At 49.3% G+C, this 14,708-nt stretch overlaps 1 protein-coding gene across 2 annotated transcripts in view; it reads left to right on the top strand.

Moving 5' to 3' along the window:
• Window positions 1-14,708, top strand: part of LOC308125433 (palmdelphin-like) — a 53,612-nt gene that overhangs the window by 13,290 nt on the left and 25,614 nt on the right. For both annotated transcript variants that reach the window (XM_080489164.1, XM_080489165.1), the window contains exons 2-3: window positions 1,120-1,170; window positions 4,187-4,267. In XM_080489164.1, coding sequence (XP_080345290.1) covers window positions 1,126-1,170; window positions 4,187-4,267 — 126 coding nt within the window. In that variant the 5' untranslated portion in view covers window positions 1,120-1,125. The remainder of the gene's footprint in view (window positions 1-1,119; window positions 1,171-4,186; window positions 4,268-14,708) is intronic.

Genomic DNA, 14,708 nt, shown 5'->3' on the forward strand with positions numbered 1-14,708 from the left:
ATTGTGAACGAGGCGGAGTTGTGAACGAGGTTGGGTTGTGAACGAGGAGGGGCTGTGAACGAGCCGGGGTCGTGACTGAGGCGGGGTTGTGAACGAGGCGAGTTGTGAACGAGGCAGGGTTGTGAACGAGGTTGGGTTGTGAACGATGCAGGGTTCTGAACAAGGCATGGTTGTGAACGAGCTTGGCTTGTGACTGAGGCGGGGTTGTGAACGAGGCAGGGTTTTGAACGAGGTTGGGTTGTGAACGAGTTGAGTAGTGAACGAGGCGGAGTTGTGAACGCGGTTGGGTTGTGAACGAGGCAGGGTTGTGAACGAGGCGTGTAGTGAACGAGGCGAGGTTGTGAACGCGGTTGGGTTGTGAACGAGGCGGGGTTGTGAACGAGGCGAGTTGTGAACGAGGCGGGGTTGTGAACGAGGCGGGGTTGTGAACGAGGTTGGGTTGAGAACGAGGCGGGGTTGTGAACGAGGCGGGGAAGTGAACGAGGCGGGATTGTGAATGAAGCTGGGATGTGAACGAGGTTGGTGAATGAGGCGGGGTTGTGAACGAGGTTGGCTTGTGACTGAGGTTGGATCGTGAACGAGGCTGAGTTGTGAACGAGTGTGGGTTGTGAGTGAGGTGGGGTTGTGAACGAGGTTGGGTTGAGAACGAGGCGGGGTTGTGAACGAGGCGGGGATGTGAACGAGGTTGGATTGTGAACGAGGTTAGATTGTGAACGAGGCTGAGTTGTGAACGAGGTTGGGTTGTGAACGAGGAGGGGCTGTGAACAAGGCGGAGATGTGAACAAGGTTGGATTGTGAATGGGGCGGGGTTGTGAACGAGGCAGGGTTGTGAACGAGGTTGGGTTGTGAAGGAGGCAGGGTTGTGAACGAGGCGTGATTTGTTTGAGGCGGGGATGTGAATGAGGCGGGGTTTTGAACGAGGCGGGGATGTGAACGAGGTGGGGATGTGAACGAGGTGGGTTGTGAACGAGGCGGGGATGTAAATGAGGCGGGGATTACCAGTCGTCTATCATCAGTACGGCTGCAATATTACCAGTATGGGTCCTTCCAGTATGGACAGAGAGCAACAGACTCACCTATATATCTGTATGACGGCTTGTCTTGTGTTTGGTCCTGCAGACCGTCATGGAGGAGGCCGACCTGCTGAGGGAGCGTCTTCAGGCTATCACGGTGAGTCTCCCTCCTTAGCTCAGCTCCACTACAACCACTTCAAAACAACACTCTTGCTTGTGTTGTGTGCTTGTGTGTGTTGTTGTTTCCATGACAAAGGTGCTCAGAGCCATTCAGAGCACAACTTTTCACTCCGAGCACAGAGTCTGAGAACAAACAGCAGGTAGCATATAGCACAGTCCTCCTGGTCCTGGTTCTTGTCCTGATGCTGGTCAAGGTGCTGGTCCTGGTCCTGCGCTATTTGCTATATGCTATATGCTACATGCTACCTGCTATATGCTGTTTGTGCTCTGAATCTGTGCTACATGCTATCCACTGTTTGATCTCTGATTCTGTGCTACATGCTACCCGCTGTTCGTGCTTTTACTCTGTGCTATCTGCTGTTTGTGCTCTGACTCTGTGTTACATGCCACATGCTACCTGGTGTTTGTGCTTTGACTCTTTGCTACAGGCTTCATGCTTCCTGCTGTTTGTGCTCTGAATCTGCGCTACATGCTACATGCTACCCACTGTTTGTGCTCTGATTCTGTGCTACATGCTACCTGCTGTTTGTGCTCTGACTCAGTGCTACATGCTACTTGCTGTTTGTGCTCTGACTCTGCTACATGCTACCCGCTGTTTGTGCTCTGACTCTGTGTTACATGCCACATGCTGCCTGGTGTTTGTGCTTTGACTCTGTGCTACATGCTACCTGCTCTTTGTGCTCTGACGGTAATACATGCTATCTGCTGCATGTGCTCTGCCTCTGTGCTACATGCTACCCACTGTTTGTGCTCTGATTCTGTGCTACAAGCTTTCTGCTGTTTGTGCTCTGACTCTGTGTTGCATGCCACATGCTACCTGGTGTTTGTGCTTTGACTCTGTGCTACAGGCTTCATGCTCCCTGCTGTTTTTGCTCCGACTCTGTGCTACATGCTGTTTGTGCTCTGACTCTCCCCTACATGCTACATGCTGTTTGTGCTCTGACTCTCCCCTACATGCTACATGCTGTTTGTGCTCTGACTCTCCCCTACATGCTACATGCTACCCGATGTTTGTGCCCTGACTCTGCGCTATATACTACATGCGACCTGCTACCTGTTTGTGCTCTGAATCTGTGTTACATGCCACCTGGTGTTTGTGCTTTGACTCTGTGCTTCATACTACCCACTGCTTGTGCTCTGACTCTGTTCTACATACTACCTGCAGTTTGTGCCCTGACTCTATTAAGAGTAATTCCAAACTTTCCACCATCAAAACGATCTCACCAGCTCTTTTACATCACAATTCTCTTCCCTTATTATTACACACACTTAATTCTCCACAGACACTGTGACTAGACCTCTACTTGGTGGGCGGGAGTTAGTGCAGTAAGACTCATCTGATTCGTCAGATATTTAAACCTCTGGAACGTGAATGCACAGATATTGGAAAGCGCAACATGAAGTAGTCAGTAGTTTTAGTACAGTCAGTGTCACTAATGAGCCTGTACTGCTACATGAAGTCGTCAGTAGTTTTAGTACAGTCAGTAATATTGATGAGTCTTTGCTGTTACATGAAAGTAGTGAGTAGTTTTAGTACAGTCAGTGTTACTAATGAGCCTGTACTGTTACATGAAGTAGTGAGTAGTTTTAGTACAGTCAGTGTCACTAATGAGCCTGTACTGTTACATGAAGTCGTCAGTAGTTTTAGTACAGTCAGTGATATTGATGAGTCTTTGCTGTTACATGAAGTAGTCAGTAGTTTTAGTACAGTCTGTGACCTTCATTGTCCACTGTGTCCTTCGTCGTTTGGTCCACTTTAACCTCCGTCATTTTGTTCACTTTGACCTCTGTTGTTGGGTCCACCGTGTCCTCCGTCGTTTGGTCCACTTGGACTTCAATCATTTGGTCGACTTTGACCTCTGTCGTTTTGTCCACTTTGACCTCTGTCGTTTGGTCCACTTTGACCTCCGTTGTTTGGTACACTCTGTCCTCCGTTGTTTGGTACACTCTGTCCTCCGTCATTTGGTCCACTTCGACCTCCGTTGTTTGGTACACTCTGTCCTCCGTCATTTGGTCCACTTTGACCTCCGTCGTTCGGTCCACTTTGACCTTCGTTGTTCGATCCACTGTGACCTCCATCATCCACTGTCTGCCGTCGTTCAGTCCACTGTGACCTTGTTTGTTTGGTCCACTGTGATCTCTGTTGTTTGGTCGACTGTGTCCTCTGTTGTTTGATTCATTGTGATCTCTGATGTTTGGTCCTCTGTGTCCTCTGTTGTTTGGTACATTGTGTCCTCTGTTGTTTGGTACATTGTGTCCTCTGTTGTTTGGTCCATTGAGTCCTCTGTTGTTTGGTCCACTGTGTCCTCTGTTGTTTGGTACATTGTGACCTCTGTTGTTTGGTTCATTGTGTCCTCTGTTGTTTGGTCCCCTGTGTCCTCTGTTTGGTACATTGTGTCCTCTGTTGTTTGGTTCATTGTGTCCTCTGTTGTTTGGTCCACTGTGTCCTCTGTTGTTTTTCCACTGTGACCTCTGTTGTTTGGTCCATTGTGTCCTCCCTCGTTTGGTCCACTTTGACCTCCGTTGTTTGGTCCACTTTGACCTACGTCGTTTGGTCCACTTTGACCGCCGTTGTTCGGTTCACTTTGACCGCCGTTGTTTGGTCCATTTTGACCTCCGGTGTTTGGTACACTCTGTCCTCCGTCGTTTGGTCCACTTTGACCTACGTCGTTTGGTCCAGTTTGACCTTCGTTGTTCGGTCCACTGTGACCTCCATTGTCCAATGTGACCTCTGTAGTCCACTGTGTCCTCCATCGTTCTATCCACTGTGACCTTGTTTGTTTGGTCTATTGTGACCTCCACCGTCCACTGCGTCCTTCATCGTTCGATCCGCTATGTCCTCCGTCGTTCAGTCCACTGTGACCTGTTTTGTTTGGTCCACTGTGACCTCTGCACACACACACACACACACACACACTGCTGTTTTGAAGCGTCACTAGGAGTCAGAAGTCAGCATGAGGACGACAGGTGCATTGTGGGATTGTTTGTCGCAGGACAAGAGAAGAATCCAGGAGGACATCGCCAGGAAGAGGAGGCAGATTGAGGAGGAGAAACTGAAGCTGCAGTACATCAAGGTACTGACCCTGACCTGCACATTTCATTGCATTGGTGAATATATTTCAATGGGATGGTAGATATTAATGAAAAGACACCCGCTGCTGTAAATAAGCCAGATTCCCACAAGGTCAAACGTCAACACCAAACACAAACATAACATAGGTTCTATAATACTTGTAAAACATACCACACACTAGAAAACAAACCACATTACAATACATATATGACATAACACAGGAGGAAACACACCACATCACCAAACAGACAGTACAGCATTTCAAAAACATCACTACATCTATACTAATGTGCTAAAGTTAGTTATTCCCAATATTACCCATACACCCCCTGGTGGTCACAAGTTTGCTGACCAAGAAGACATGTTTGAACTTGTGTCTTGAATGAGACAGAGGAGGTTCTTTCTCTAACGGTCACTGGTGGAGGGTTCTGTGGCAGTTGTGGTTGCCACCCTTGGGTTCACCCACAGAGGCACAGTGACGGATTCACAGTTCACCTTGTTTCATTAAATTAAATAAAGCTGAAGTCACACAGACCCACAGCGTCTTTCAGGCTGTTCCATGTGTCTCCACCTGTCACCCCGTGTCTCTGGGCGGGTCCTCCTTTATGGGCAGAGAGGTGAGGCAGCGCCTGGTGGGAATCAGGTGCTGCCTCACCTCTCTGTCACATGTTCCAATGAGAACAAACCTTGATCGAACGCGGAATTCAGTACCTCACTGTGGATCCAGTTCCACGCTCCAGTACCACGCTTCAGTACCTCACTGTGGATCCAGTTCCACGCTTCAGTACCTCACAGTGAATTCAGTACTAATCTGTCTGTGGATCCAGTACTAGTCTCACAGATCCTTTATTTGATGAATTCATTAAGAGGGGGCGGGGCCAGGCTGTTCAACACCCTCTACACAAGGCATTAATTTATACTGTAGATTTTAAAAATCTTAAAAATCTGAATTTTCTATCAAAGCACATTTATCAGAGACTGAAGCTTTCAATCCAGTACCTGATAGCTTTTTGTACAGTTGTTATTGATGGCAGCAAAGGATCACACTGTGAAGCAGTACTCCACGTGGGAAGACAATGTAAAGCAATTCTCGTGGGAGGATACTGTGAAGCAGTACTCCATGTGGGATATTACTGTGAAGCAGTACCCATGCGGGAGGATACTGCGAAGCAGTACTCCATGTGAGATATTGCTGTGAAGCAGTACTCCACGTGGGAGGGTACTGTGAAGCAGTACTCCATGTGAGATATTACTTTGAAGCAGTACTCCATGTGAGAGGATACTGTGAAGCAGTACTCCATGTGGGATATTACTATGAAGCAGTACTCCACGTGAGAGGATACTGTGAAGCAGTACTCATGTGGGATATTACTGTGAAGCAGTACACATGTGGGATGATTCTGTAAAGCAGTACTCCATGTGGGATATTACTGTGAAGCAGTACTCCCACGTGAAGCAGTACTCCACGTGATAGGATAATGTGAAGCATTACTCCACATGGGATATTACTGTGAAGCAATAATTCATGTGGGATATTACTGTGAAGCAGTACCTATGCGGGAGGATACTGTGAAGCAGTACTCCACGTAGGAAGATACTGTGAAGCAGTACTCCATGTGGGAGGGTACTGTAAAGCAGTACTCCATGTGAGATATTACTGTAAAGCAGTACTCCACGTGGGATATTACTTTGAAGCAGTACTCCACTTGAGAGGATACTCTGAAGCAGTACTCCATGTGGGATATTACTTTGAAGCAGTACTCCACGTGAGAGGATACTGTGAAGTAGTACTCACGTGGGATATTACTGTGAAGCAGTACCCATGTGGGAGGATTCTGTGAAGCAGTTCTCCATGTGGGATATTAGTGTGAAGCAGTCCTCCCACGTGAAGCAGTACTCCATGTGACAGAATACTGTGAAGCAGTACTCCACGTGGGAAGACAGTGTAAAGCAGTTCTCGTGGGATGATACTGTGAAGCAGTACTCCATGTGGGAGAATACTGTAAAGCAGTACTCCATGTGGGAGAATACTGTAAAGCAGTACTCAATGTGGGAAGATACTGTAAAGCAGTACTCTATATGGGATAATACTATAAATCAGTACTCCATATGAGAGGATACTGTGAAGCAGTATTTCATATATGAGGGTACTGTGAAGCAGTACTCCATATGGGAAGATTCTGTGAAGCAGTACTCCATATGGGAGGATACTGTGAAGCAGTACTCCATGTGGGATATTACTGTGAAGCAGTACCCACGCGGGATGATACTGTGAAGCAGTACTCCGCGTGGGAGGATACTGTGAAGCAGTACTTCATGTGGGATATTACTGTGAAGCAGTACTCCATGTGGGATATTACTGTAAAGCAGTACTCCACGTGGGAGGATACTGTGAATCAGTACTCCATGAGGGATATTACTGTGAAGCAGTACTCCATGTGGTAGAATACTGTAAAGCATTACTCCATATTGGAAGATAATGTGAATCAGTACTCTATATGGGAGAATACTGTAAAGCAGTACTCCATATGGCAGGATACTGTAAAACAGTACTTCAAATGGGAGGATACTGTGAAGCAGTACTCCACGTGGGAGGATATTATGAAGGAGTACTCCATGTGGGGGAATACTGTGAAGCCATACTCCACGTGGGAGAATACTGTAAAGAAGTACTCCATGTGGGATAATACTGTAAAGCAGTACTCCATATGGGAGGATACTGTGAAGCAGTACTCCATATGGGAGAAGACTGTGAAGCAGTACTACATGTGGGAGGATACTTTGAAGCAGTTCTCCATGTGGGACAATACTGTGAAGCTGGAGAACAAGTCTGTATTTTGGAGAACCCGTCTGTATCCTGTATCCTGGAGAAAACAGTCTGTATCCCAGAGAACCAGTTTGTATCCTGGAAAGCCATTCTGAAATCTGGAGAAACAGTCTGTATTCTGGAGAAACAGTCTGTATTATGGAGAACCACTCTGTATCCTTGAGAAAAAGTCTGTATCCTGGAGAACCAGTCTGTATCCTGGAGAATCAGTCTGTATCTTGGAAAACCATTCTTTTGTCTGGAGAAACAGTCTGTAGTCTGGAGAACAAGTCTGTATCCTGGAGAACGAGTCTGTATCCTGTATCCTGGAGAACGAGTCTGTATCCTGGACAACCAGTCTCTATCCTGGAGAACTAGACTATAGTCTCAAGAACCAGTCTGTATCCTGTATCCTGGAAAAACATTCTGAATTCTGGAAAACCAGTCTGTATCTAGGAGAACCACTCTGTATTCTATGGAACGAGTCTGTATTCTATGGAACGAGTCTGTATTCTGGAGAACCAGTCTCTATCCTGGAGAACCATTCTGAATTCTGGAGAAACAGGCTTTGTTCTGGAGAACCATTCTGAAATCTGAAGAAACAGTCTGTATTATGGAGCGGCCGTCTGTATCCTGGAGAACCAGTCTGAATTCTGGAGAACCAGTGAGGTTACAACCTAAAGAACCAGTCTGTATCTTGGAAGACCAGTCTTGGGGCTTTTCCACCAGAAAGAACCAGGTGCTAGTTCTGATCCAGGGCCAGCCTTGGCTCCAGTTCTTTGTCTTTCCACTGCCAAAGCCCCGGTCAAACAGGGGCTAAACTGCTGCTACGCTGGCCCCACTTCGTTGCTGGACCAAAGAGGAGCCAGAGCGGAGCCCGACGCATCATCAGCTGGGGGCGGAGTTATCTCTGGAGTTATCTCTACTTAAAAGGCGGAAGCGGGCTGTACCCGCTTTCTGAAAACTACAGCGAACACGGAGCCCCAGAGTTTTTATAGAGAAAAAAAAATAAATGCAAGGGAACGATATAATAAGTCGTTCCCTGAAGTTTATAATACGAGGGAACGGGATAATTTAATCTGCGTTCGCGGAACCGTGGCTCTCGAGAGCGCTGCCGTGCTCCTCCGCTGTCAGTCCGCTACGTCAGATATAATTTAGAAGCAGATTTCCATTGTTGTTTATTTTTCACACTTTTCATGGTGACATTATTATAACTAACGTCACGTCCAGGTCTTGTTTCGCGTTCTGACCGCCGGCTGAGGAGCTGCAGCCACCGAGCAAGGCAGTGTGAGGCAGCAGGGGGCGCTCTGCTCCACTATGAGACGCTCCGATATTATTTTCTAAACCACAGAACTTCTTTATAATGAATACTTTTGGTTCATCAGCAACTAAAAAACAAACTACATACCACTGTAAATGAAAGCTGGATTTTATAGGCATAAAATGAGCCTTTTAACGGCTTCATGTGAAAGAGAGCTTTAATAAGAGTGTTTATGGAGGTTACCATGGAAACAGTTTTCAGAGCAGCGTTCTATCACTGTAAACCTCCATTCTTCTCCGATGTTGAAGCATTTGATTCAGACACTCCCAGAAATAAAGTGAAAGGAGCAGAAATTCACAATGTAATGCCCACATGTTGAAAAATAAGCCCCAAACTCATACAGGCGTTATTTATTTCCCCTCTATGTCCACTCTGGAGCTCTGGACTAGAGCAAGACAGACGTGAGCAAACACCAATAGAGGCAAGAGACGTAATGTCTTCTGGCTCTTTGGTGCTTCAGAGGTTAAGGTCAGACTAGATGGAGCGACCCGGACTAAACCACTGGTACAGTCCGTCTCCTGGTTCCTGGATGAGGCTGTCAGCGCCACATTGTTGAAATAAGTGACGTATCACGTTTTGGAGTGACGCAGTGACGTAGCTCTACTGGCTCCGCTAACGGTGGAAAAAGAGCCGGTTCTTTGGTGGTACTCATTTAAGAACTGTCTCTGGCACCGGCCCTGAACTAGAACCTGCTTCTTTGTGGTGGAAAAGCCCTACCAGTGAAACAAACAGGAAGTAGGAATGTGAAGATCGCGTTGCCATATTCTTCCGGATTCGTGATCCACAGTTTGGACAGTGACGCGCTACGTCTTATCGGGAAAATATGCATTTTGATTGGATAGCGTCACGGAATTCCTTGAGATTCCCTCGAATGACGTGGTCAGGAACCCCCTCGTCGTCCACCGTTTTGAATTTTATATAGTTTCATAACTATTTATTGTTCAGAAAAAAAGTTGACTGAGCAGAGCAGGAAGAGGAAGAGGGGGAGGTGGAGGAGGAAGAGGAAGAGGAGGAGGAAGAGGAAGATCAGGAGGAGGAAGAGGAAGTGGAAGATGAAGAGGAGGAGGAGGAAGAGGAGGTGGAAGATGAAGAGGAGGAAGAGGAAGATCAGGAGGAGGAGGAGGAGGAGGAGGAAGAGGAAGATCAGGAGGAGGAAGAGGAAGTGGAAGGTGAAGAGGAGGAGGTAGAGGAGGAGGAGGAAGAGGAGGAGGAAGAGGAGGAGGAGGAGGAACAGGATTTGATTTGTTATTGACCAATATAATAAAAAAACATGTATATGGATAAAAAGTGACTAATACAATAAATATGATGTGGTGGTATGGAGTATATAGTAGTATGGTAGTAGGGTGTGGTAGCTCCAACCTTAATATTATCAAATGTATTTCAGACCAAGAACAAACTTAAAATATATAGTATTATTGCTTCAGATTGAAGAGTATAAAGAGACACACCTTCCCTGAAAGTTTCATTCAGATATCTTGATTATTAAAGAAACTAACTAAGTGTTTTATGTAACAAGTGTTTGGTCACAGATTTGTGTACTAATTACCTTTAAGAATATTGCACTAATTAATAAACTTCTTATGCCTATACATTCCTTAGTTGTTAAGATATCTGAATATCTGATATCCATTCTCTTGCTTTGTCCTGCTCCTTCCAGTGGGACCATGTCCATTCTCTTGCTTTGTCCTGCTCCTTCCAGTGGGACCACGTCCATTCTCTTGGTTTGTCCTGCTCCCTCCAGTGGGACCACGTCCATTCTATTGCTTTGTCCTGCTCCTTCCAGTGGGACCATGTCCATTCTCTTGCTTTGTCCTGCTCCTCCAAGTGGGACCACGTCCATTCTCTTGCTTTGTCCTGCTCCTCCCAGTGGGACCACGTCCATTCTCTTGCTTTGTCCTGCTCCTTCCAGTGGGACCACGTCCATTCTCTTGCTTTGTCCTGCTCCTCCAAGTGGGACCACGTCCATTCTCTTGCTTTGTCCTGCTCCTTCCAGTGGGACCACGTCCATTCTCTTGGTTTGTCCTGCTCCCTCCAGTGGGACCACGTCCATTCTCTTGCTTTGTCCTGCTCCTTCCAGTGGGACCACGTCCATTCTCTTGCTTTGTCCTGCTCCTCCAAGTGGGACCACGTCCATTCTCTTGCTTTGTCCTGCTCCTCCCAGTGGGACCACGTCCATTCTCTTGCTTTGTCCTGCTCCTCCCAGTGGGACCACGTCCATTCTCTTGCTTTGTCCTGCTCCTTCCAGTGGGACCACATCCATTCTCTTGCTTTGCCCTGCTCCTTCTAGTGGGACCACGTCCATTCTCTTGGTTTGTCCTGCTCCTCCCAGTGGGACCACGTCCATTCTCTTGCTTTGTCCTGCTCCTTCCAGTGGGACCACGTCCATTCTCTTGCTTTGTCCTGCTCCTCCCAGTGGGACCACGTCCATTCTCTTGCTTTGTCCTGCTCCCTCCAGTGGGACCACGTCCATTCTCTTGCTTTGTCCTGCTCCTCCCAGTGGGACTACGTCCATTTTCTTGGTTTTGTCCTGCTCTTTTCACCAAATCCACCTTGGGAAAAAATCACCTTTTCTGCCAGGTGGACGGAAAAGTCTTGTATATGTGGAACCGGGTACCAATCATATGCGGTGACATTGAGGCGCTGGAAATCACCACAACTTCCGTCTGTTTTAGGGACCATGTGCAAAGGTGAGGCCCACTGGCTGCCAGAGCGCCACACAATCCCAAGTTTCTCCACAGTGGAAAACTCCTCTTAACTTCCCCAATGTGCAGGAGTAAGAGGAGAACGAGACGGCGTCCACCAGGCAGTGATTCGTCATGTCCAATAGTCCATGAGCGCACAGGAAATCATCTCCCAGGATGGACATGGACACAGCAGCCATGACAAAATCCCATCTGAACTGACGGCTATTAAACCCCACAGTCAGGTCCCTGGTGCCAAAGGTGCAGATGGGAGTCCCGTTACCGCCATCCAGAGGCCGCCCTTTCCTGCCGCTCGCTACGTCAGTGAAGGAGGCTGGGATGATGCTCTGCTGCGCTCCGGTGTCCACGAAGAAACGCCTCCATACAGTGTCTTTAATAAACAGCAGCTTCCCGGTGTTCCCGGCGCTCACAGCTGCTATGGAGCTCCTGGTCTGGTGTTTCCCTGCAGAGAAGGAGCAGGGCGGCGTGCAGCGCTGGGCTCTGCTCCCCAAACGCCGCTGGAAGAAACACAGCTGGCCGATCCGTAACCGCCCCGACCGTAGCCTGCACTTCCTCCTCCAGCCGGTGTTCAGGCTGCGCCAGCAGGACAGTCTGTACTCCGTACGGCGTGACGCCAGCAGGATCCTGTCTGCCTCCTCCACCAACCCACCATAATCCTGAGTGGAGCCTTTTTCACCAGAAAGAACCAGGTACTAGTTCTGGTCCAGGGCCAGACTTCGCACCAGACCAGGACCAGAGCGGAGCCATGCCGGGACCAAAGCGGGGCCTGAGGGGGGCCAGAGTGGAGCCAGAGCGGGGCCAGAGCGGAGCCAGAGCGGGACCACACCTGGACCAGTGTGGGGCCAGAGCGGAGCATGAGCCGGGCCAGAGCGGAGCCTGAGGCGGGCCTGAGCGGAGCTAGAGTGGAGACTGAGCGGGTCCAGAGGGGGTCAGAGGGGGGCCTGAGGGGGGCCAGAGCGGAGACTGAGGGGGGCCTGAGGGGGTCTCCTGGTTCCTGGAACCTGCCGGCGCTACATTGGTGGAACCAGTGACGTACAATGTTCTGGAGTGACATAATGACGTGGCTCTCATTGGCTCTGTTCATGGTGGGAAAAGAACCGGTACTTTGGCGGTGCTCATTTATGAACTGGCACTTTCACCGGCCCTGAACTAGAACCTGGTTCGTTTTGGTGGAAAAGCTCAAAGTGAGAACCAGCAGAGAGCTGGCCAGAGCCCTGCGCACCTGAGCAGGAAGTTCATGAAGGAACAGCTGAATGAACAGGAACCCAGCGTCACCTGATCCCTGCAATACCAAGTTCTCCATCATCTCCTGGGTTTACTGTCTCCCAACATGTTCTCCATCAGCTCCTGGGTTTACTGTCTCCCAACATGTTCTCCATCAGCTCCTGGGTCTACTGTCTCCCAACATGTTCTCCATCAGCTCCTGGGTTTACTGTCTCCCAACATGTTCTCCATCAGCTCCTGGGTTTACTGTCTCCCAACATGTTCTCCATCAGCTCCTAGGTTTACTGTCTCCGAAGCTTTTGAGAGACAGAAGACGCTCCACTCACTCAACATCAGACAGCTGGAACAGCTGGAGGAGTTGAGTTTTGAGCGCTGTGTAATTTCCGTGTGCCGGCGGTTCCCAAAGCAGAACCATTACCCGGCGGGTGGTAGAAGAATATAGCGTAGCGACGACATGGAAGTATCTCGTGTCGTTTGCTGTAACACCTTGGAGATGGAACTGAGACTCGATATGTTGGAACCACGGCTCAGGATTGTGCTGCCAAAACTCCGGCAGTCTGACAGCAGGAGCTCAGGCTCCCACATCGCCGGCTTCTACAGGGATGTTCTCACGTCGGGGTCACCAATGTGGAGGCAGAGAAGGAAGAAACAGGCGCAAGAGTTGAGTCGGTTTTTCCACCTGTCAAACCTTTCTCTCGTGTGTCACCGCACTTCCTCTTTCAACATATTCCCATCACCAACACACCCCCACACGTCACCGACACACCCACTCCATTCTGCTTGAGAGAACCTCCCTTCAGGTGCACACATACTGTATTCTGGGTAACCAGTCTGTATCTTGGAGAACCAATCTGTAGTATGGTTATGTTCCAGGGGGGTGGAAGACAGAGTAAAAGTAAAGTGTATTTTCAGGAGTCGAAGCACCAGTGGGGAGGCAGCTGGAGTGAATGGAGGGGGGGGAGAGCTGGAGTGGATCGAGGGGGGAGGTAGCTGGAATGAATGGAGGGGGGAGAGCTGGAGTGGATGGAGGGGGGAGGCAGCTGGAGTGGATGGAGAGGGGGAGGCAGCTGGAGTATATGGAGGGGGCAGCTGGAGTGCATGGAGGGGGGGAGTCAGCTGGAGTGAATGGAGGGGGGGAGAGCTGGAGTGGACGGAGGGGGGAGGCAGCTGGAGTGTATGGGGGGGGGGGCCAGCTGGAGTGTATGGGGGGGAGGAAGCTGGAGTGTATGGAGGGGGGCAGCTGGAGTGTATGGATGGGGGGAGGCAGCTGGAGTGGATGGGGGGAGGCAGCTGGAGTTGATTGCAGCACAGTTTCTGAACTCACAGAAAAACATAGGTTAGAGGATCAGGTGAGAAAAACACTAAAAACAGTACAAAGAGGTTCAGCTAGACAAGCAGAGAACCAACAAGGTAAACGGACCATCTGCCCCCGAGTGTAGACTGATCCAGAGACTTTATGGAGGAGGTGACCATGATGGTTCTCAGGTGTGCAGCTCATCTCTAGTGCAGGACTCTGCCCACTACACACAAGGGGAGGAGAAACACACAGCAAGCAGTAGACCGTCACATGACCCCTCAACCTACCAGGCTTAACGAGGAACCACTTCTCAGGTCCATAACCCCTCCAATCCACCCAGTACTGGAACCCAGGACCGCTCCTCAGGTCCATAACCACTCTAGTCCACCCAGTACTGGACCATAGGCAGGGTGATGGTCAATCACCCGGGGATGTAGAAGGGGCTCAGCAGAAGGGCTCAAAGAGCTGGAAGACACAGGCATAAGCAGTGATAACATGGACCGTTGGGTAGATCCTTAAAGATTGGGGTGATTTGAGTTTCACTACGGATGGATTAATTCGTTTTTCTATCTCGTAGGATACGATGTAGCGAGGTACCAGCTTACTGGACTGCACTTGGAGAGGCCGGTCACGGGAGGACAGCCACACCTTTTGTCTAGGTTGGTAGGTGGGTGCAGGAGTCCTATGGCGATCCGCCAGACGTTTATTACGTGTTGCTGAGCAGAGGAGTGTGGACCGGGCCTCTCTCCAGACACACCAGCACCGGAGGAGATTGGCTTGGATGGAGGGCACTGCTACCTCCTCCTCCCATTGGGGAAAAAGGGGGGATTGATACCCACGTGACAACATGAATGTCGACATACCTATTGCTGAACTGGTGAGGGAGTTGTAAGCACATTCACCCCAGGGTAGCTGGAAAGTTCAGGAGGAAGAATGGCGAGCAGTCACGCGTCGCAGCGCCGTCTCAGGGTCTTTGTTTGCCCGCTCTGTCTGCCCTTTGGTCTGCAGATGGTACCCAGAGGAAAGGCTGGATGAGGTACCCAGAGTTTTACAAAAGGATTTCCAAACCTGAGAAGTGAATTGAGGGCC

Source organism: Lipophrys pholis, assembly GCF_963383615.2.
Source record: "Lipophrys pholis genome assembly, chromosome: 20".
Lineage (NCBI taxonomy): Eukaryota > Metazoa > Chordata > Actinopteri > Blenniiformes > Blenniidae > Lipophrys > Lipophrys pholis.